General features: G+C 37.3%; 1 protein-coding gene across 3 annotated transcripts in view; it reads left to right on the top strand.

Moving 5' to 3' along the window:
* The window catches only part of ANO5 (anoctamin 5), an 87,957-nt gene that overhangs the window by 38,620 nt on the left and 28,396 nt on the right, over positions 1-20,941 (top strand). For 2 of the 3 annotated variants that reach the window (XM_070783237.1, XM_019954954.2), the window contains 5 exons: positions 76-189; positions 5,232-5,347; positions 11,631-11,765; positions 12,950-13,058; positions 13,156-13,216. In XM_070783237.1, the coding sequence (XP_070639338.1) occupies positions 76-189; positions 5,232-5,347; positions 11,631-11,765; positions 12,950-13,058; positions 13,156-13,216 (535 nt within the window). The remainder of the gene's footprint in view (positions 1-75; positions 190-5,231; positions 5,348-11,630; positions 11,766-12,949; positions 13,059-13,155; positions 13,217-20,941) is intronic. The other variant, XM_019954956.2, reaches the window with a different exon arrangement.

Here is a 20,941-nt window from a genome sequence, read left to right as displayed (position 1 = left end):
ACATTGTTAAACGGTGATTTTGAAAAATGTGGAAAGCATAAGTTTCTGAAAGGTGTATCTATGCTTACCTCATAGGTTTATTATATTCTCTCACGGTGTCCTTTTGGCATGGAAGACGGGAAGAAAAGGTTTGGCATTGAAAGACTGCTAAATTCTCACACTTACTCATCTGCCTTTCCACTCCATGATGTAAGTATATGCTTGGTTTAGAAATACTGAGCCTGTTTTTGCTTTCCCGCATTCAGAGACTTACTTGTTGGGAGACAGAATCTTCCATTTGTTTCCTCTTTCATGACAGGTTGCTTAATCTCACTTATGTTGGGGAAAATCCCTTGCATTCCCTAGGTCCAAGCCGAGAACTATGCTGAAACACATAGTTAAAACCTCTCTACATTGAGGTTTCAATGGAAATTTATTAAAACATCTTTACATTTGCACGAGTTTTCTTTAGAACCCATATTGAAAATGGAAGTTATATTATTAGTAAAAGAATATTTTAGAACATAGCTTTTGAAAATTTGTATTCAGATTCATCAAATCTTTTCTTACTTGTAAAGTTTTGAAGTTGTAAAGGACTTAAATTGTATGCATTCTTGTATTCATGCATCAAATATACAATTGGTTTTAGTTATATGTAAAAAATTCCATGGACAGAGGAGTCTGGTGGGCTACAGTTCATGGAGTTGCAAAGAGACAGACATGACTGAGCAACAGAGCATGCATCTTTGCAGAGCATTCCGTTAGGTATTATTGGAACACGCCATGAATCCAGGCTCACAGGCTAGGAATTTCTGGGAAGTAAAGCATTAATACAAATGTAAAACAAGCTAAAGACTTCAGTCCATAGGAAAGATTTAAATAACTGAGATTGTGCAGAAGGATTCCTTGGGCCTGGCAGATCATGTTGAGTTCAATAAAGAAGTGACATTTATATCATGCATCCATTCAACCAAACTTACAGCTTGACTTGTCAACCAAGACAGCCTAGTTTCTGGGGCTATCTGAGAGAAATCTTTCCTTTTGGATATTTAGTGTTTAAATTTCATCACCTGTTATCAGCAGGCATTATTTGGCTAAATTCATGTGAACTACTTAGGATCATTTCCTGGAGCTTTGCTTTCCTTTGTTCTTGTTTAACTCTTCCACACTTATAAAGGCTTTTTGATGATGATCTCTTTTTGAGAAACACATACCTTTAGAATATAGAAGAATTAGGTATTTCTGTTTAAATAAGGGGCATCTGAATCATTGCCCATGTTTTTGAAAATTATGTTGCTCTCATGGTTTCCAAAAGCCCAACAGGCAACCTCTCTCTTTTCAGCTATCCTGTCAATATTTATTCAAGTGTTAGCTGTTGACTCTAAGTCTGTTTAACATTGGTTAGTTGATTATCTTTCCTGTGTTAGCTACAAGGGTATAGAGGAATTCTCCACAATGAGTGGCAATTCGCAATACAAGTATCAATTGAGGTAAATTTAACTTGTGTTAGAGAAACTCCCCCCATGCCCCCCCCCCCCCCCACACACACACTTTTTTTTTTCCACTGGGCCCAAGAACTTCTAGGGGATTATGTATTTCAAACAATGCCAAGACATTTGATCAAGTAGAGAGATCTATAGCAGTTTAATAAACACTTTGCAATGCAGTCTTTGTATGTCTTTCTCCACCAATGGGTTCATTCTTTTTTTTTTGAAGATTTTAAAAAATCTTTTCAGTTCCTAGCAAGCAGAAAAACCAGAGTTTCATTGACTTTCATCTTTTAAAAAAATATTATCTATATTTATTTGTGGTTGCGCTGGGTCATTCTTGCTGCAAACAGGCTTTCTCTGGTTGTGGCAAGCGGGGGCTACCCTTGGCTAGCTACCCTTTGTTGCGGTGTGCAGGCTTCTCATTGCGGTAGCTTCTCTTGTTTCAGAGCAGAGGCTCGAGGCGCCCAGGCTGCAGTAGCTGCAACACGTGGGGTCAGTAGCTGCAGAGTGCGGGCTCTTGGGCACGCAGGCTTCAGTAGTTGCTGCACACAGGCTCGGTGGCTGTGGCTCATGGGCGCCATAGCACACGGGCTTCAGTAGTTGCTGCACACAGGCTCGGTGGCTGTGGCTCATGGGCGCCATAGCACACGGGCTTCAGTAGTTGCTGCACATAGGCTCGGTGGCTGTGGCTTGTGGGCGCTGTAGCACACGGGCTTCAGTAGTTGCTGCACACGGGCTCAGGAGTTGTGCCATGTGGGCCTAGTTGCTCCATGACATGTGGAATCTTCCAGGACCACGGATCAAAGGGCTGTCCCCTTCTTTGGCAGGCAGATCCTTATCCACTGTGCCACCAGGAAGTCGCTTTTTTTTTTTTCCCTTAAAGATTTTGAGGATTGTTTGTTTTCAGGGCATTGATTCTTTTCTAACTACCAGACTGTCTTCAGTAACCAGCAATTTTAATCCATACATCTAACCTTCTTGTAGAGTCCTCCATGCTCACTAGAAAATCAGTCTTGCTAGGCTGTTGCTAGAGAGAGCTATCATTTACTGTTAATTTTTACCTCTTTTTCTTTATTCTCTCCTCAATACAGGTTTAGGTACTAGACTTTTCCCTTATGTGCTTTAAAGAAACTCTTTTTTTTTTTTTAAAGATATCCAAATAGGCTACTTTTTTCTTTGTCGTTTCTCAAGATTCAGTAGGACTAGCTACAGGAGATGAAAGTTGGAATCTGGATGATATAAAATTTTATACCTTATCATACAGAGATTTTTCACATGTGTTTAATTTTAAATTAGGTGTTTGCTCCATGTTGTCTTCAACACTTTGCTTTTCTAGGCAAACGGTTAAAGAAACAATATTGAACAAATATATATAGATAGTGTTCTGCATGCGTACTCAGTCGCTCAGTCAGGTTCTACTCTCTGCAACCCCAGGGACTGTAGCCCACCAGGCTCCTCCGTCCTTGGAATTTTTCAGGCAAGAATACTAGAGTGGGTTGCCTTTTCCTACTCCAGGAAATCTTCCCAACACAGGGATCAAGCATCTCCTGCATCTTCTGCACTGGATGGCAGATTCTTCACCACTGCACCATCTGAGAAGCCCTAGACAAAGCTCTGCTAAAACCTAATTAACTTTATATAAATAAGGCTACTTGGAGCTTACCTAGTGGTCAGTGGTAGATAACCCACCTGCCAATGCAGGAGACATGGGTTCAGTCCCTTGGTCAGAAAGTTCCCCTGGAGAAGGAAATGGCAACCTACTCCAGTATCCTTGCCTGAGAAATCCCAGGGGAGAAGAGCCGGGCAGGCTACAGTCCATGGGGTTGCACAACTTAGCAAATAAACCCCAACAGTATTAAGGCTACTTGGTACCTAAAAATGGGGGAGGAACTTATGCATGAAATAATATTGAGGCTCTGAAGTGCCTTTGACTGTGTGGATCACAACAAACTGTGGAAAATTCCTAAAGAGATGGGAATACCAGACCACCTTGCCTGCCTCCTGAGAAATCTGTATGCAGGTCAAGAAGCAACAGAACCAGACATGCAGCAGCAGACTGGTTCCAAATTGGGAAAGATATACATCAAAGCTGTATTGTCACCATGATTATTTAACTTATACGCAGAGTACATCATGTGCAATCCCAGGCTGGATGAAGCACAAGCTGGAATCAAGATTGCTGGGAGAAATATCAATAATCTCAGATATGCAAATGACACCACTGTTATGGCAGAAAGAGGAGAGAAACTAAAGAGCCTCATGATGAAAGGAAAAGAGGAGAATGCAAAAGCTGGCTAAAACTAAACATTCAAAAAACTAAGATAATGGCATCCAGTCCCATCACTTCTTGGCAAATAGATGGCGAAACAGTAGAAACAGTGACAGACTATTTCCTTGGGCTCCAAAATCACTGCAGATGGTGATTGCAGCCGTGAAATTCAAAGATACTTGCTCCTTGAAAGAAAAGCTATGACCAACCTAGACAGAATATTAAAAAGTACAGACATTATATTGCCAACAAAGGTCTGTCTAGTCAAAGCTATGGTTTTTCCAGTAGTCATGTATGGATGTGGGAGTTGAACCATAAAGAATGCTGAGAGCTGAAGAATTGATGCTTTTGGACTGTGGTGCTGGAGAAGACTCTTGAGAGTCCCTTGGACTGCACAGAGATCAAACCAGTCAGTCCTAAACTAAATGAGTCCTGAATACTCATTGGAGGGACTGATGGTGAAACTGAAGCTCCAGTATGCTTATGTTCTCCAGTATGCTTCAGTATGTTCTTATGCGAAGAACTGACTCATTGGAAAAGACCCTGATGCTGGGAAAGATTGAAGGCAGGAGGAGAAGGGGATGGCAGAGGATGAGATGGTTGGATGGCATCACCAACTCAATGGACATGAGTTTGAGCAAGCTCTGGGAGATGGTGATGGACAGGGAAGCCTGGCGTGCTGCAGTCCATGGGTTCCCAAAGAGTCTGATACAACTGAGCGACTAAACTCAACTGAGAAGTGCTAAAAGTCTGTTTTATATATTTTAATTAAGTTTTTTGGGGAAATGGGTGTCAGTAATAGCCAGTGACTTTGGATCATTCACTTAACTTTGCTTGAGGTTGTTTTTTTCATCAATAAAATTAAAAAGTCAGCCTATTTTCAAACAGTCAGCCTATTTTCAAAGTCCCAGCCAGTTATAGTTGTAGGAATCCCTGAGCTATGACTATTGGAACTTGAGTAGGAATGAAAGGAGCATTCCACATCAAAGGAGCAGCTTGAGTTAAACCAGTCTCAGGCTTCCACTTGTGGTTTTAGATAACCAGGTGTGAGAATTTAATAAATAGAGCACTGTTATTTTCATTTGTTACAGAGTGTAGCAAATATACTACACTCCATAATACACTAAAGTGAAAGTGAAAGTCGCTCAGTCGTGTCCGATTCTTTGCGATCCCATGGACTGTACCTTCCATGGAATTCTCCAGGCCAGAATACTGGAGTGGGTAGCCTTTCCCTTCTCCAGGGGATCTTCCCAACCCAGAGATCAAAGCCAGGTCTCCCGCATTGTAGGCAGATTCTTTCCAACTGAACTATCAGGGGAGCCCATAATATACTAAATGGTACAGTAATTTACATCGATGGAATATGAAAATCCAAATTGAAAAATGAAAAAGAACATTTGCCTCATCCACTCGCCTTCTTATAAAAGCAGTGCTCCTTCATTATCCTGTGTCTTTTGTTTTGCTGTTCAGTAATTTCTTCTTGCCTACTGTAGGGTCAATATTGGAAGGCATCAGAACCTCCTAATCCTGTCAATCAAAGGAACATACTCTACCGGAACTGGGCTCGGTTTTCTTATTTTTACAAGGAGCAGCCTTTTAATTTGATTAGGTAAGTTTCTTACACAAAATCAAACTGATTAAAACTTGATTATGTCCTTTTTATTCACAATGGCATTACATTCCATTCATTTTACTCTTTTCACCCACTGTATTTCCTATCTGCCCAGTTTTGTATCTAAACTATCATTTAGTCATTCATTTGTGAGAAAAATGCTGTTGTGAATGAAAATGGTCTTAACCACTATGCAGAGATAGCTCCATGGTTCAGAGGTTAGGCCTTAGTATTTAGGTAGATTAGGTTCAAATCCAAGTTCTTTCTCTTAGAAACATATAAACATGTTCAAGTTATTTAACCTCTAGGAGACTCACCTGTAAAATAGGAATCACAATAGTACTTTCCCTTTGGGGTTATTTGATAATTAAATGATATATATATTTTTTCTAGAATGGGGTTAGCGCTTAGTGTTTAATATATTTATTTTGTGTTTGTTTTTCTCTGGGTCCAGGAATTTAGAAGATAACAGAAAAGTTGTATATAGTTTGTATATATCGATCTCAGCTGTGAAGGCAGTTGTTCTATTATTTCAATTCCTAGTTTTATTCGCTGTGCAAGAAGAGTCTGGTTGCAGGTTCTTGCTTTGAACCATACAATGCTACATACATACGGGGTGTTAGGAGACTCCCGCTATGGTTTCAGTAAAGAAACAATCAGATGACAGAACCCCTGATTGCTGTATTTTTACTCAATGGTTTATGTTTTAACTGCTCTGCTTGCATAGCATCACAGCCTCTTTTTTATAAGACCGATTTGGATGTGTATATGCAGGTCAACTAAAATGTTATTCCAGCAGTCTCATTAAAGGCAAATAAGAAGGGAAATTTTTAAGAATAAATAAAAGACAGCTAGCATATAAACAACGGTTTCTATAAATCATTATATGAACTCTTCATTGGATGGATATTTTAGTTGTTCTGATTAGTAGTCATTTAATTTTTTACGTTATAAAAGTAGCACATGTATCTGAAAAAATTCTAAGCAATAAGGATGTGTGCAAAGTTTTAAGTGAAATTCTACCTCCCTAAACTCCACCAAAGTAACTATGCTTGATTTGGTGATAGTCATTCAGCTTTATTTTTATGTGCATGCATAACAAAATACATACACAATTTTTTTTTTCCTGGAGCAAGGGAATCTTTACTTACTTTTTTGCTAAGATTTTATTTTATCACTAAATAATATATTGTTCATATACTTCCCTGTGAATGCACCCAGATCTAGCTTCTGCTTTTTAGCAGAACACAGAGTACCATATTATAAGTTTTGCATAACTCTTTTATCTATTTTTCTTTTGAAAAAGATTAGGCTGTTTCAAAAATTTCACTGTTACAGTCAGTGCTGTTAAGAACCTTTGCAGACATTGTGCCCTCAGAGAGTGTTTCCATAGTATACTTTCAAATCAGCAAGGTTATCAGAATGAGGCTTACATATTTTACATTGCTGAAAATATATTGAGAGTACTTAGCTGTCTACAGATATTTCTGCTATAAATATTCCCCAAAGGTTTATACTTATAACCTTTGATATAGACAAACACATTACATCTCAGATCAGTACCTTGTTAGCACTTTCTGATTTTCTTTTAGAACAAAGCGGAAGCTCAGATATTTCATCAGATAGCAATATCTAACTTAAATTTAATAAATTTTTAAAGTTTTTCATCATATTATAGCTTTTCATTTATAGCAAATTGTACTGCTTTTCCATTTCAGTAATAATCTTTAAAATAAAGTTAAAATTTTAACAAAATTTATATAAAGAATTAATGAGTAGGTGTGAAGTTTTTAACCAGGTAAATCAAAAAGACAGGAAAGAAGACACCATGTTATCACAGAGAAAGGAATTGCAGAAAGCATTTATTATCCTTAAGGTTGCTTCTCAGTGATTATGTAGGACAGTATCCTTATTCTTACTAATAGACAATGAAGTATTTAAGGTAAAGGACCATGAAGTACATATTCAAACAACTTATTTGTAAGTAACTCAAATATATACATACATACAGCTACCCACTCTAGTACTCTTAGGCTTACCTGGTGACTCAGACGGTAAAGAATCCACCTGCAATGTGGAAAACCTGGGTTTGATCCCTGGGTTGAGAAGATTCCCTGGAGTAGGGCATGGCAACCCACTCTAGTATTCTTGCCTGGAGAATCCCCATGGACAGTGTGTATACACACACACACACACACACACACGTGCGTTAGTTACTTAGTCGTGTCCGACTCTTTGTGACCCCATGGACTGTAGCCTGCCAGGCTCCTCTGTCCATGGCATTCTCCAGGCAAGAATACTAGAGTGAATTGCCATTTTCTTCTCCATTTGATTCCTGACCCAGGGATCAAACCCTGGTCTCCTGCCTTGCAGGAAGATTCTTTACCATCTGAGCTGTAGGGAAGTTCATATATATATGGGGCACATATATATGGGGCAATATATGAAGTGAGATAAAATGCAATGGCATTGAAACATGTATAATATCATGTATGAAACGAGTTGCCAGTCCAGGTTCGATGCATGATACTGGATGCTTGGGGCTAGTGCACTGGGACGACCCAGAGGGATGGTATGGGGAGGGAGGAGGGAGGAGGGTTCAGGATGGGGAACACATGTATACCTGTGGCAGATTCATTTTGATATTTGGCAAAACTAATACAATTTGTAAAGTTTAAAAAATTAAATTAAATTTAAAAAAAATGCAATGGAACAATATTTTACTTATAATAAAAGAATTAAAGGGTACATAGGTATTATTTGAATTATTCTTACAACTTTACCTCTATATTTGAAATTATTTCCAAAGAAAAATATTTAATAAAAGGAGAGTCCTGAAATAGATCCATATATATATATATATAGAGAGAGAGAGAGATAGATTTTCAATAAAAGTGCCTGTTGTTCATTGGGGGAAGCATAGTCCTTTCAAAATATGATACTAAAACAAGTGGCTATCTACATGAAAAACATGAATCTTGACTCTTTCCTGTATAAAAATTTAAACTAACTTGAAATAGATAAGAGAACTAATTATAAGGACTACAATTACAAAACTTCTAGAACATATAGGAGAAAACTGTGGTCTGGAGTTAGGCATGGACTTTTCAGATAAAATGCAAAAAGCACAGTTTTAAAAACATAAATTTAATTTCAAATATTAGATTGTATGCTCTTTAAAAAACACTGTTACAGAAATAAAGAGCAAACCATAGGCTGGAGAAAATGCTTGCACAACACACATATCAGTAAAGGACTTTTATCCAAAATATTTAAGGAACTTTTATGACTCAATGATAAGAATAAAATGGAAAAAAAGATTATAAAGGATTTCTCAGCAAAGAAATATGTTTATGGATTGCCAGTAAGTATGTCAAAAGATGTTGTTGCTAAGTTCTGACTCTCTGCAACCCCATGACTGCAGCGCTCCAGGCTTCTCTGTCCTCCACGATCTTCTGCAGTTTGCTACAGTTCATGTCCATTGAGTCGGTCAAGCTATCTCACCATCTCATCCTCTGCCGCCCCCTTCTCCTTTTGCCTTCAGTTTTCCCCAGTATTAGGGTCTTTTCCAATGAGTCGGCTCATTGCATCAGGTGGCCAAAGTATTGGTGCTTCAGCAACCGTCCTTCCAGTGAATACTCAGGGTTGATTTCCTTTAGACTGACTGGTTTGATCTTGCAGTCCAAGGAACTCTCCAGAGATGTATACTATCTTTATTCACTAAGGGTATAAAAATTAAAATGGCATTGAAATACCACTGCACACCCACTAGAATAGCTAACATTGAAAAGATTGGCATCAATAAGGGCTGTTAGGGATGTGGGACAACTTGAAATCTCAAAGGTTGGTGATGGTGATACAAAATGGTATAGCAGCTTTGAAACAATAATTTTGACGGTTTCTTATAGAGTTAAATATGCACTTTCTATTCAAAGGATAGATCTACTTTTATCTGCTTGTCCCCAAAATATTAATATTATCAAAACGTTTATCATTGCCTCAATGATTTGTGGTACCACCTGTATCACACATGCTTAGTCACTCAGTGGTGTCTGACTCCTTGCAACCCCATGGACTGTAGCCTGCCAGGTTCCTCTGTCCATGGCCTTCTCCAAGCAAAAATACTGGAGTAGGTTGTCATTTACTCCTCCAGGGGATCTTCCCAACCCAGGGATCGACCCTGTGTCTCCTGCATCTCCTGCACTGGCAGGCGGGTTCTTTATCACTGTGCCACCTGGGAAACCCTTTACCATGTGCTAGACTTCTTTATGTACTCTAGCTGATTTCTGGATGTTCTGTCTATTCGGTTGATCTTGCTAACTATCCATGCACCAGTAGCAGGCTGTTTTTTTTAATTTAATTTTTATTTTATATTATGGTTGATTTGCTGTATGTTGTGTTAGTTTCAAGTGTATAGTGAAGTGATTTGAAGGCTGTTTTAATTGTAATGGTTTAGCTCTAGTGTATTTTAATATCTAGTTGGGCTAATAACTCGTCATAGTCAGTGTTTCTTTGTACATTCTACAAGTTTATCCTTCCATATAAACTTGAATCTCAACTTGTCTGTCTTGTTACTAAAAAAGATGGTTGGTATTTTTATGGAAATTACATTAAGTTTATAAATTAACTTAGGTAGGCTGGTAGTCTCATCTTGAGACATTCTAGTCAAGGGAAAGATGTGTCTTTGTTTAAGCCTACTTTGGGTTTTTTCAAGGGTATTGTAGAGTTATAAAACCTTCTTAAGTTTAATCCTCAGTAGTTTATATTTTTGTTGCTGTTATAAATTATATATTATACATATTCAAATTATAGAATCAGTAATTTTAAGGTAAAAGATCAATCTTACTACTATGCACCTAACCAGAAAATTACTAGGGAACTCATAAACTGATATTCAGATATTTTTATTCTTTTTATTTTGATGTTATGCAGTATCATAAAATTGCTATATTCTTCAGCAAAAAAAAAAAAGGGAGAAAAAGCAAGTTTACTCATCTTCTGTGAGTGAACCTAAGGAAGTTGTAAGTAAATTAACAAGGGAATACAATGGAATCATAGTTTAATTTCAGGTTTATAGTAATTTGAAAAGCAGAACAAGGAAAAACAACCATGTAAAAATGTTTATTATCACTGAGAAGAATAGAAGGTGGTACAAGCAGAAAGATCCCTTTTTTGTTAGAAAAGATGAGAAATTTTGAAAACTGAAGGATGGGAGGTTCAATAAAATTAATATTGAGTGAGAAAAATATTTTAAAAGCTTCTCATTGGGAAATTAAGTTTATGTTAAGTTTGTATTATGTAAAAGTTAAACCCTTTATGTTTAGATTTGTGGTTTTTTGAGTGTGGAAATTACAAGTTAATCATAAATGGTATAATAGATTTATGTATACCATGCTATTAGTGTCCAAGTAGAATTACATTTCTCTGACTAGGAAGCTGTGGAAAGACTTCACATGTTTGGTGAGCTGAACTCTATATGAATAAGGGGAAAGATTAACCTGTTTTGTGTTTTTAAAATTTTTTTTTAAAGAAGTCTAGTTTTCTGAGGCAGAAAAAACCTTGTTCTCTGGGTCTTTGAGAGATTCCTTAAGGGAAGAGTTAGTTTAAAAAACAATAGCAGAAAAAAGATAACAACTTGATTATAAAATTTGAACATTTGTGCTAACTAATGCTGTCATTTTTTAACTCGTAAAGCAAAAGCTGAGCCCGTATATTCTTTGGAATGTTATTGCATACTCATTTTTTATCCCTTGGTTTGTACCCCATCTTACTGTTGTGTACGATCCATCAGAGGTCCAGATTTAGAGGAAGATAAAAGTTCATACGTAAAACTACCCTCGTCCATTGTAGTCCGAGTATTTTCTTCAATCTTAGAGATAAAGCAGAAGTCTTGGCAGTTATTGTGAATGTGATTTTGATTTGTTAATTGCTAGAAGCATGTTCTGTACTTTATTTCAAAACATTTGAACTCTCTTTAAAATTGCAAAGTTTTTCAAATAACCTGATTATTTAAAAATAAATCTTAACTTCCACTCAGTTGGCTTCTTATTTATATGTGTTGTCTCTTTCAAGCCTCACACCAAGTCTATAGATAAGCATCATCCTGCGTTTTCTGATGTGGAAACTAAAGTTTAGAACATTTAGTAACTTTATCAAAATTACAGGGCTAGAAGGCAATGGGGCCAAAGCTAGAATACAAATGTGTCTGAATGGAAAACTAAGACTCTCTGAAGTGCATTATTCTTGCAGCCTCTGATTTTATTTTTACCTTCTTTCACAGGGATTATTATGGAGAAAAAATTGGCATCTATTTTGTCTTTCTCGGATTTTACACAGAAATGCTGTTTTTTGCAGCTGTGATTGGCTTAGCTTGTTTTATTTATGGTTTATTGACGATTCCTAAGACCTCAGGCAGGTAAGTGCACCTGAGCTGCCCAAACAGAATCTTATGTTAACCAAGATTGTATTTTTCTGAAATTTGTGTCAGAGTGTTTTTTATTACAGCAGGTAATTGATATTTCTGAAAAAGACCCAAACACAACAGCTACCTCTCACTTGATACTTTATGGAAAGTCTGTTTAAGAATGGGCTCTAAAGATTCTGTTCCTTAAGCATGATTTGATCTACAAAAATTGCTGCTATATTGCCCTGGTCCCATATGTGAAAAATTGTATAAAGATGTTTCAACAAGAATAGCTTTGTACTTGCACCCAAACACATCACTTTTTTTTTTTTTTGCTTGGAATGTTTTATTTATCTATTTATTTATTATTAATTAATGTTTATTGCAGTGTAGTTAGTTTGCAATGTTGTGCTAGCTTCTACTGCATCACAAAATGAATCAGCCATATGTATATTTACATATACCCCCTCCCTTTTGGATTTCCCTTCTAGTTAGGATACCACAGTGTGTTAAGTAGAGTTCCTTGTGCTATATAGTATGTTCTTATCTGTTGTCTATTTTATACATAGTATCAATAGTGTCTATGAGTCATTCCAACCTCCCAATTCCTCCCACCCCCACTTTTCAGGGCTTCCCCAGTAGCACAGCAGTAAAGAATCCACCTGCAATGCAGGAGCCTTAGGAGACGCTGTAGGAAGATGCCCTGGAGGAGAGCATGCAACCCACTCTAGTATTCTTGCCTGGAGAATCCCCATGGACAGAGGAGCCTGTCAGGCTAAAGTCCATGGGGTCGCATCGAGTTGGAAGCAACTCAGGTGACTTCGCACACATGCATACCCCTTTCCCCCTTGAAAACAAATGTGTGGATACCAAACACATCTTTTAAAATAGCATTGCTCTTGGGAATTCCCCGGCAGTCCAGTGGTTAGGACTGTGCACTACCACTATACAAGACATGGTTTCTGTCCTGGTTGAGGAACTAAGATTCTTTATGCCATGAGGCATGGAGAAGGAAATGGCAACCCACTCCAGTGTTCTTCCCTGGGAAATCCCATGGACAGAGAAACCTGGCAGGCTACAGTCCATGAAGTCGCAAATGAGTTGAACACTTAGCAACTAAGCAACAAATGCCACAAGGCGTGGCCAAAACAAAACAAAACAAAAAATAAAACCAAACAACTTTGCTCTTCCCTCAGCAGCTCTGAGATCTGTGATCCTAAGATTGGGGGTCAGATTATCATGTGCCCACTCTGTGATGAACTGTGTGACTATTGGAGACTAAATTCAACCTGTTTGGCTTCAAAGGTATGTCTGTATTGTGGTATGCTTGAAGACTTGCAGTTTACTTCCTTTTGTATTGCATTTGATACTAAGTAGTCTTTCTGATATTGTTGTTTTGCAGATCTCCCATTTATTTGACAACGAGTCAACAGTGTTCTTTGCCATTTTCATGGGAATTTGGGGTAAGTAAATAGTTACATAAAAACAGCTTTCTCTGTGTTATGTGTTACATGGCTATTCATATAACATATACAGTTGGCATACCTTATAAACCAAAAGTAATTTTACATATTTATGTCTCTGCTAGCATCACTACCTTAATGGAGTCTACATCCATGGTTGTTAGTCCTTGGTCCAGAAAGGTCCCTATTAATCATCTACTCATTTCTCTGAAAAACACTTTAATTTTTGAAACTTCGTATGTATTCAGATCACATTCTCTCTTAGCACTGTGTAAAAATAAGCTCAATAATTGCTTAATTCAGGAGAATAAATGTTAAGTATTTGGTGGCTGGAGGATATTGAGTCATGGACACAAACTTGAACAAGACTCAAAAATTTCTGAGGGCTCATATATCAACATTTGAATTTAAGTTCCCTGTGTCAAATTCTATTTGGTTAAAAGCTCCCATATAAAGTGGAATTCCCCTTAATTTTGGAAATAATCCCAGTATCTCTTCTCCTTTGTATCCCATGGGAAGTAGAAGTGTCATGAAGTTTCTCCCATTGTCAGTGAGTAAAGTATTTTCTGTAAGAGTAACTTGTCAAGAAGAGGCCTAAAGACTTCTAAGACATTGGGGGACTCTGGAAAGGTAGACTTTTTTCTCCCCAGTTTAACAAACAGTCTTTAACAAAGCACAAGTATGTGCATTTAAAAACTGGCCAAAGGAGCAGGGTAACTTGATTCAGTCAAAAGGACACCTACATTTGTGAGGGCGTGTGTGTCTCAGAGAGGGTTATGGGTTTCTGTCACTTCTGCTTGACTGCTTGTCTGAAGAGAAAAGTGCAGACTCAAAGAGAAAATGGGACAGTGAGGTCTCCCCCACAATTCTCCACCCTCCTTTGGTTAAGTTAGTGAGTGGACATCTCTTCATCATGTGCCAGACAGATCCTGCCTCTGTCATTCTTTTAGAATCAGAAATGCATGACAGATATATATACAAATTACAACATATGTAATACTTTTCAATTCTTTCCACTGAGAGAACTTGTACACCAACATTGACCTTACATGTCATAACAAACAGACGAGCAACCATACGTGGAACACCCAGCAGCTGCGGTGAATGTGGGGGTGAAGACAGCTTCACGATACTGATTTTGTTTTCTTTGGATATATGCCTAACAGTGGAATTGCTTCATCACATTATAGTTATATTTTTAATGTTTAAGTCACGTTCATACTGTTTTCCATAATGGCTGTATGCCAATTTATGTTCCTGCACAATGGTTCCCTTTTCTTCAGTTTTGTCCTGCAAACAAATATCCAATTTTCCCAAAACCATTTATAGAAGAAACTATTCTTTCCTCATTGAATATTCTTGGGCCCTATGTCAAATATTAATTGACCATAATACATGGAATTATTTTTGAGCTCTTGATTGTGTTCTCTAGGTCTGTGTGTTTCTTTTTATGACATGCCAATTGTACCATACTATTTTGATTAGCTTTGTAATATTGAGATCAGGAATATGATGCCTAGAGCTTTGTTCTTTCTCAAGATTGCTTTGTCCATTTGAAGTCTTTTGTGGCCCTATACAAATTTTAGCATTGTATTCTCTATTTCTGTTAAAAATAGCATTGGAATTTTGGTAGGTATTGCATTAAATCTGGAGATCACTTGGGCAGTATGGACATTTTTATATTAATTCCTCCAATCTATGAGCATGGACTATCTTTCCATTTGTTTCTATCTTCAATTTCTTTCATCAATGTCTTATATTATATAGTGTACATATCTTTCACTTCCTTGGTTACATTTCTCCCTGGCTATTATGTTCTTTTTGATGTTATTACAAATGGGATTGTTTTCTTAATTCCTCTTTCTGATAGTAGTGTATAGAAACACAACTGTTTTTAATATATTTATTTATTTCCTGGAACATGGCTAAATTTATTTATTCTAACAGTTTTTTGGTGGAGACACTAGGATTTTTTTGTAACTTAATGTTATATGAAAATAGAGACAGTTTTACTTCTTTCCTTTTTTCTTTCTAATTTATGTGTTTGTTTGTTTTTCTTGAGTAATTGCTCTGGCTAGACTTCCAGTGCTCAGTTGAATAGAAGTGGCACGAATGGGAGTTTTTGTCTTATCCTTGATGATAAAGGAAGTTTTCAGCTTTTCACCATTGACTATGATGGTAACTGTGGACCTGTCATGTATAGCCTTATATTGAAATAGATTGTATTTATACCCATATTTTGAGAGTTTTTATCATAATGGATGTTGAATTCTGTTAAATTCTGTTTCTTCATTTGTTGAGATGGGTTTTTTTCAAAATCATTTATTTTGTTAATATGATATACCCTGTTGATCGATTTATGGGTACTGAACTATCCTTATATCCCTGGAATAAATCTTATTTGATCATGGTGTATGATTCTTTTAATATATTGCTGAATTTGATTTGCTACTGTTTTGTTAAGGTTCTTTGTATCTACATTCATCAAGTGTAATTTTCTTTACTTGTATTGTCTTTGTTTGACTTTGGTGTAAGGGTAATGATGCCTCATAAAATGAGTTTGGAAGGTTTCTTTCCCCTTCTAGATTCTGGAAGAATTTGAGAAGGATTATTTCTTCTTTACCTATATTATAGAATTCACCATTAAAGCTTTGAGGCCTGGACTTCCATTTGTGGGGAAGTTTTTAATTACTGATTTGATATCCTTAATATTTTCTGTTTGTTCATGATTCGGTTTCAGTAGGTTGTATGTTTCTAGGACTTTATCCATTTCTTCTAGGATATCCACTTTGTTGCCATATAATTGTTCATAGTAGTCTGTTACGATCCTTAGTATTTCTGTCATACCAGGTGCATCAGTTCAGTTCAGTCGCTCAGTCTTGTCTGACTCTTTGAGACCCCATGAACTGCAGGACGCCAGGCTTCCCTGTCTGTCACCAACTCCCGGAGCTTGCTCAGGCTCATGTCCGTCAAGCCGGTGAGGCATCACCAACTGCCTCAGGGGCATGTCCCCTATTTAATTTCTAATTTTATTTATTTGAACCTTATCTTTCTTTTTTCTTGGTAATTATGGCTAAAGGTTTTTATTTTATTTATCTTTTTATTGATCTTTTCTGTTGTCTTTTGTCCCTATTTTGTTTATTTACACTCTAGTGGTCTTTGTTATTTCCTTACTTCAACTACCTTTGCTTGTTCTTCTTTTTCTAGTTCCTTAAGGTCTAAAGTCGGCTTGTTTATTTTAGCTTTTTCTTGTTTCTTAATGAAGACATTTATGCCTCTGAACTTCTCTCCTAGAACTGCCTCTGGTGTATCCCATAAGTTTTTGTATATTGTATGTCTAGTTTAATTTGTCTCAAGATATTTGTTGATTTCTCTTTTCATTTTCCTAAGGCCCATTGTTTGTTCAGTAGCATGCCCTTTATTCTCCATATATTTGTGAATTTTCCAGTTTTTATTTTTCATATAATTCTAGTTTTAAACCATTATGGTCAGAAAAGATACTTGATATTATTTCAAACTTTTGAAATTTATTGACTTGTTTTGTGATGGCAATATATGACCTTTTCTGGAGAACATTCCATGTGCACTTGCGGCTAAGTTGCTTCAGTCGTGTCCGACATAGATGGCAGCCCACCAGGCTCCCCCGTCCCTGGGATTCTCCAGGCAAGAACACTGGAGTGGGTTGCCATTTCCTTCTCCAATGCATGAAAGTGAAAAGTGAAAGTGAAGTCGCTCAGTTGTGTCCGGCTCTTAGCGACCCCATGGACTGCAGCCCACCAGGCTCCTCCGTCCATGGGATTTTCCAGGCAAGAGTATTGGAGTGGGGTGCCATTGCCTTCTTAGAAGAATATTTATCCTGCTACTGTTGGATGGAATGCACTGTAAGTGCCTGTTAAGTCCTTTTAGCTTAACAGTAAAAGTAATTTAGTGAAAAAGTAATGGCAATTTTGGACAGTGAATTTTAAATCATTATAACTAGGTTCAAACACATCTTTATTAATCAAATAGGAACCATTACAATCAACACATTTTGCCAACAAGAAATAAGACTGTTTATTCCTGTAGTGTAAAAATTCATGCTTCAGATTTTGATGAACTCTTGGAAAGCATTTTCTACTGCCTGCTGGTTATGGAAGCATTTTGCCTGCAAAAAGTTGTTGAGATGCTTGAAGAAGTGGTAGTCGGTTGGCAAGAGGTCAGGTGAATATGGCAGATGAGACTTCATAGCCCTATGTGTTCAACTTTTGAAGTGTTAATTGTGTCACATTCAGTCAAGCATTGTCATAGAGAAGAATTGGCCTTTTTCTGTTGACCAATACTGGCTGCAAGTGTAGTTTTTGGTGCGTCTCATCGATGTGCTGAGCATAATTCTCAGATACAATGGTTTCTCTGGGATTCAGAAAGCTGTAGTGGATCAGATGGGCAGCAGACCACCAAACAGTGACCGTGACCTTTTTTTTGGTGCAGGCTTGGCTTCGGGAAATGCTTTGGCACTTCTTCTCAGACCAGTCACTGAATTGTACAAAATTCACTTTTTTTCACATGTCACCATCTGATCGAGAAATGGTTCATTATTGTTGCATAGGACAAGAGAAGATGACACTTCAAAATGGCAATTTTTTTGATTTGTGGTCAGCTCATGAGGCACCCACTTATAGAACTTTTTCACCTTTCCAGTTTGCTTCAAATGCCAAACAACTGGAGAATGGTGGAGTTGAGTTCTGCAGCAACAGTTTTGTTAATTGTTTTGTAATTGCTTTGTTCCTTTCTTCCTCTGTTGCCTCCTTCTTTGGGGGTGTGATAATTGTCTGTAATGTTATGCTCAGATTCCTTTATCTTTTGCATGTCTTTTATGGGTTTTTGCTGTGTGATTACAAAGGGGTAAAACATCTTGTAATTATATCATTCTATTGCAAGCTAAGACAAATTAATTTTAAATACATATAAAGCTCTATAATTTTACTTTCTGTCCTGTTTTATGTTTTGATGTTGCAGTTTACATCTTCTTAGTGTATCCTTTACCAATTATTATATTGTATATAACCAATTATTATAGTTACACAATTTTGTTGTAGAGTTATTTTTTACTACTTTTGCTTTTTAACCTTCATAATAGATTTCCAAGTGATTTATCCACCACCATTATAACATTAGAGTATTTTAAATTTAACTGGATATCTACCTTTACCAGTGACATTTATACTTTCATACGTTTTCATTTTAGTTTAAAGAGGTCCCTTTAACATTTCTTCAAAAGCCACTCTAGTCGTGATAAACTTTCCACTTTTACTTGTCTGGAAAACTTTCTAGGTAGAGTATTCTCGATCCTCAGGTTTTGTTTTGTTTTTTCCCAGTATTTCAACTATGTGCTGCTCCCTTCTGGCCTGCTAAAAGTCTTGTAAGTGTTGCCTTGTACATAACTTGGTTTTCTCTTCCTGCTTATAAAATTCTCTCTTTGTCTTTAACTTGTGACGTTTTAATTATAATGTGTCTCAGTGTGTTTCTCTTTGTTTCCATCTTTTTTTGGAACTCAGTGGGTTTCCTAGATCTGATATTTGGTTTTTTCCCCCTATGTTAAGAGAAGTTTTTACCCATTATTTGAATATGTTCTCTCTCTCGCTCTTCTCTTTCTGGGACCTCCTCTAATGCAAATGCTTATCTGCCTGACATTGTCCCATAAATCCTTTAAGCTAACTTCACTTTTTAAAAATCATTTTCCATTTTTATTTAATTCATTTTTGCTCCTCTGACTGGATGACTTCTACTTCCTTTTCTTGGAGTTGGCTGATTCTTTCTCAGTTTGATCTAGTAAGCTGCCAAACACTCCTGTTGAGTTTTGCCATAAAAGTCTTGTGTTCTTCAGCTCTGTTTAATGCTCTTGATAATACTCTTGATTTCTCTTTATTACTTTCTTATATTTTCTGTCTCTGTTCACAGTCTCACTTTATTCATGCATTGTCCTCTGTACCTCAGTAAGCATGTTTATGACCCTTATTTCGAACTCTTTGTCAAGTAAATCACTTGTCTTCATTTCATTAAAGTCTTTTTTTGAAGTTTGTTTGTCTTGTTCTTTTTCTTGGAACCTCTTCCTCTGTTTTTTTCATTTAGCTTGCCTCTTTGTGTTGATTTCTGTGCATTACGTAAAATAACTACCTCTCCTAGCCTTAAAAGTGGGGCCTGTGATTGGCCAAGCTGCCTCCTTCGTTCTCAGTGGCTCCCAGTCTTTGGGGCTGTGACAAGACCCATCAGGGTCCCAAATGGGAAGATCTTAGTCAGCACCTGGATGCAGGCTGTTTAGAAGTTGGACCCTAAGGCATCAGCTTTTAAAGTTTGCAAGTTAATCTCTTTCAAGGAAATATTGGAAGATGGGTGTTTGTGTCTGCTGCTTCTGCATTTAGCTCTGGGCAGAAAACCAGTTAGAAACTGTTTGTTTGCTACAGCAGTCAAAACCGTATGGTACTGACATAAAGATGGACATACAGACCAATGAAACAGAATGGAGTTCAGAAATAAAGCCCTTTGTATATGGTTAACTAATTTTCAACAGGATTTCCAAGAAAGCAAAATGAAGAAAGTATAGTCTTCCAGTGGTGCTGGGAAAACAGGATATTGACATGCAAAAGAATGACATTAGATCCTCATCTTTGTCAGCTGAAAAAAATTCACAACCTAAAAGTTGAGAATTATTTTTCATTTAGCAGACTTTCTGAGGACTTCAAGCCTGGGAGGCAGACTCTCAGATAGCTCTGAGGGACTGCTCCAAAGAGATAAGGGAGGAACCAGGTGAAAAGGAGTTTTGCAAGAAAGACCAGGTAGTCGGTACATCAATAGATTACTGGGGTTTTTTGTTGTTGTTGTTGTTGTTTTGTTTTTTCTAATTTTATTTTATTTTTAAACTTTACATAATTGTATTAGTTTTGCCAAATATCAAAATGAATCCGCCACAGGTATACATGTGTTCCCCATCCTGAACCCTCCTCCCTCCTCCCTCCCCATACCATCCCTCTGGGCCGTCCCAGTGCACCAGCCCCAAGCATCCAGCATCGTGCATCGGACCTGGACTGGCATCTCGTTTCCTACATGATATTTTACATGTTTCATTGCCATTCTCCCAAATCTTCCCACCCTCTCCCTCTCCCACAGAGTCCATAAGACTGTTCTATACATCAGTGTCTCTTTTCCTAATTAACCTTAAAAGCTTCTGCACATCAAAGGAAACTATTAGCAAGGTGAAAAGACAGCCTTCAGAATGGGAGAAATAATAGCAAATGAAGCAATGGACAAACAACTAATCTCAAAAATATACAAGCAACTCCTACAGCTCAACTCCAGAAAAATAAACGACCCAATCAAAAAATGGGCCAAAGAACTAAATAGACATTTCTCCAAAGAAGACATACAGATGGCTAACAAACACATGAAAAGATGCTCAACATCATTCATTATCAGAGAAATGCAAATCAAAACCACTATGAGGTACCATTTCACACCAGTCAGAATGGCTGCGATCCAAAAGTCTACAAATAATAAATGCTGGAGAGGGTGTGGAGAAAAGGGAACCCTCTTACACTGTTGGTGGGAATGCAAACTAGTTCAGCCACTATGGAGAACAGTGTGGAGATTCCTTAAAAAACTGGAAATAGAACTGCCTTATGATCCAGCAACCCCACTGCTGGGCATACATGCTGAGGAAACCAGAAGGGAAAGAGACACATGTACCCCAAT

The sequence above is a fragment of the Bos indicus genome, chromosome 29, assembly GCF_029378745.1.
Source record: "Bos indicus isolate NIAB-ARS_2022 breed Sahiwal x Tharparkar chromosome 29, NIAB-ARS_B.indTharparkar_mat_pri_1.0, whole genome shotgun sequence".
NCBI lineage: Eukaryota > Metazoa > Chordata > Mammalia > Artiodactyla > Bovidae > Bos > Bos indicus.
Note: the sequence above shows the minus strand (reverse complement) of the source record. Positions and strands in the feature narration are given on the sequence as shown.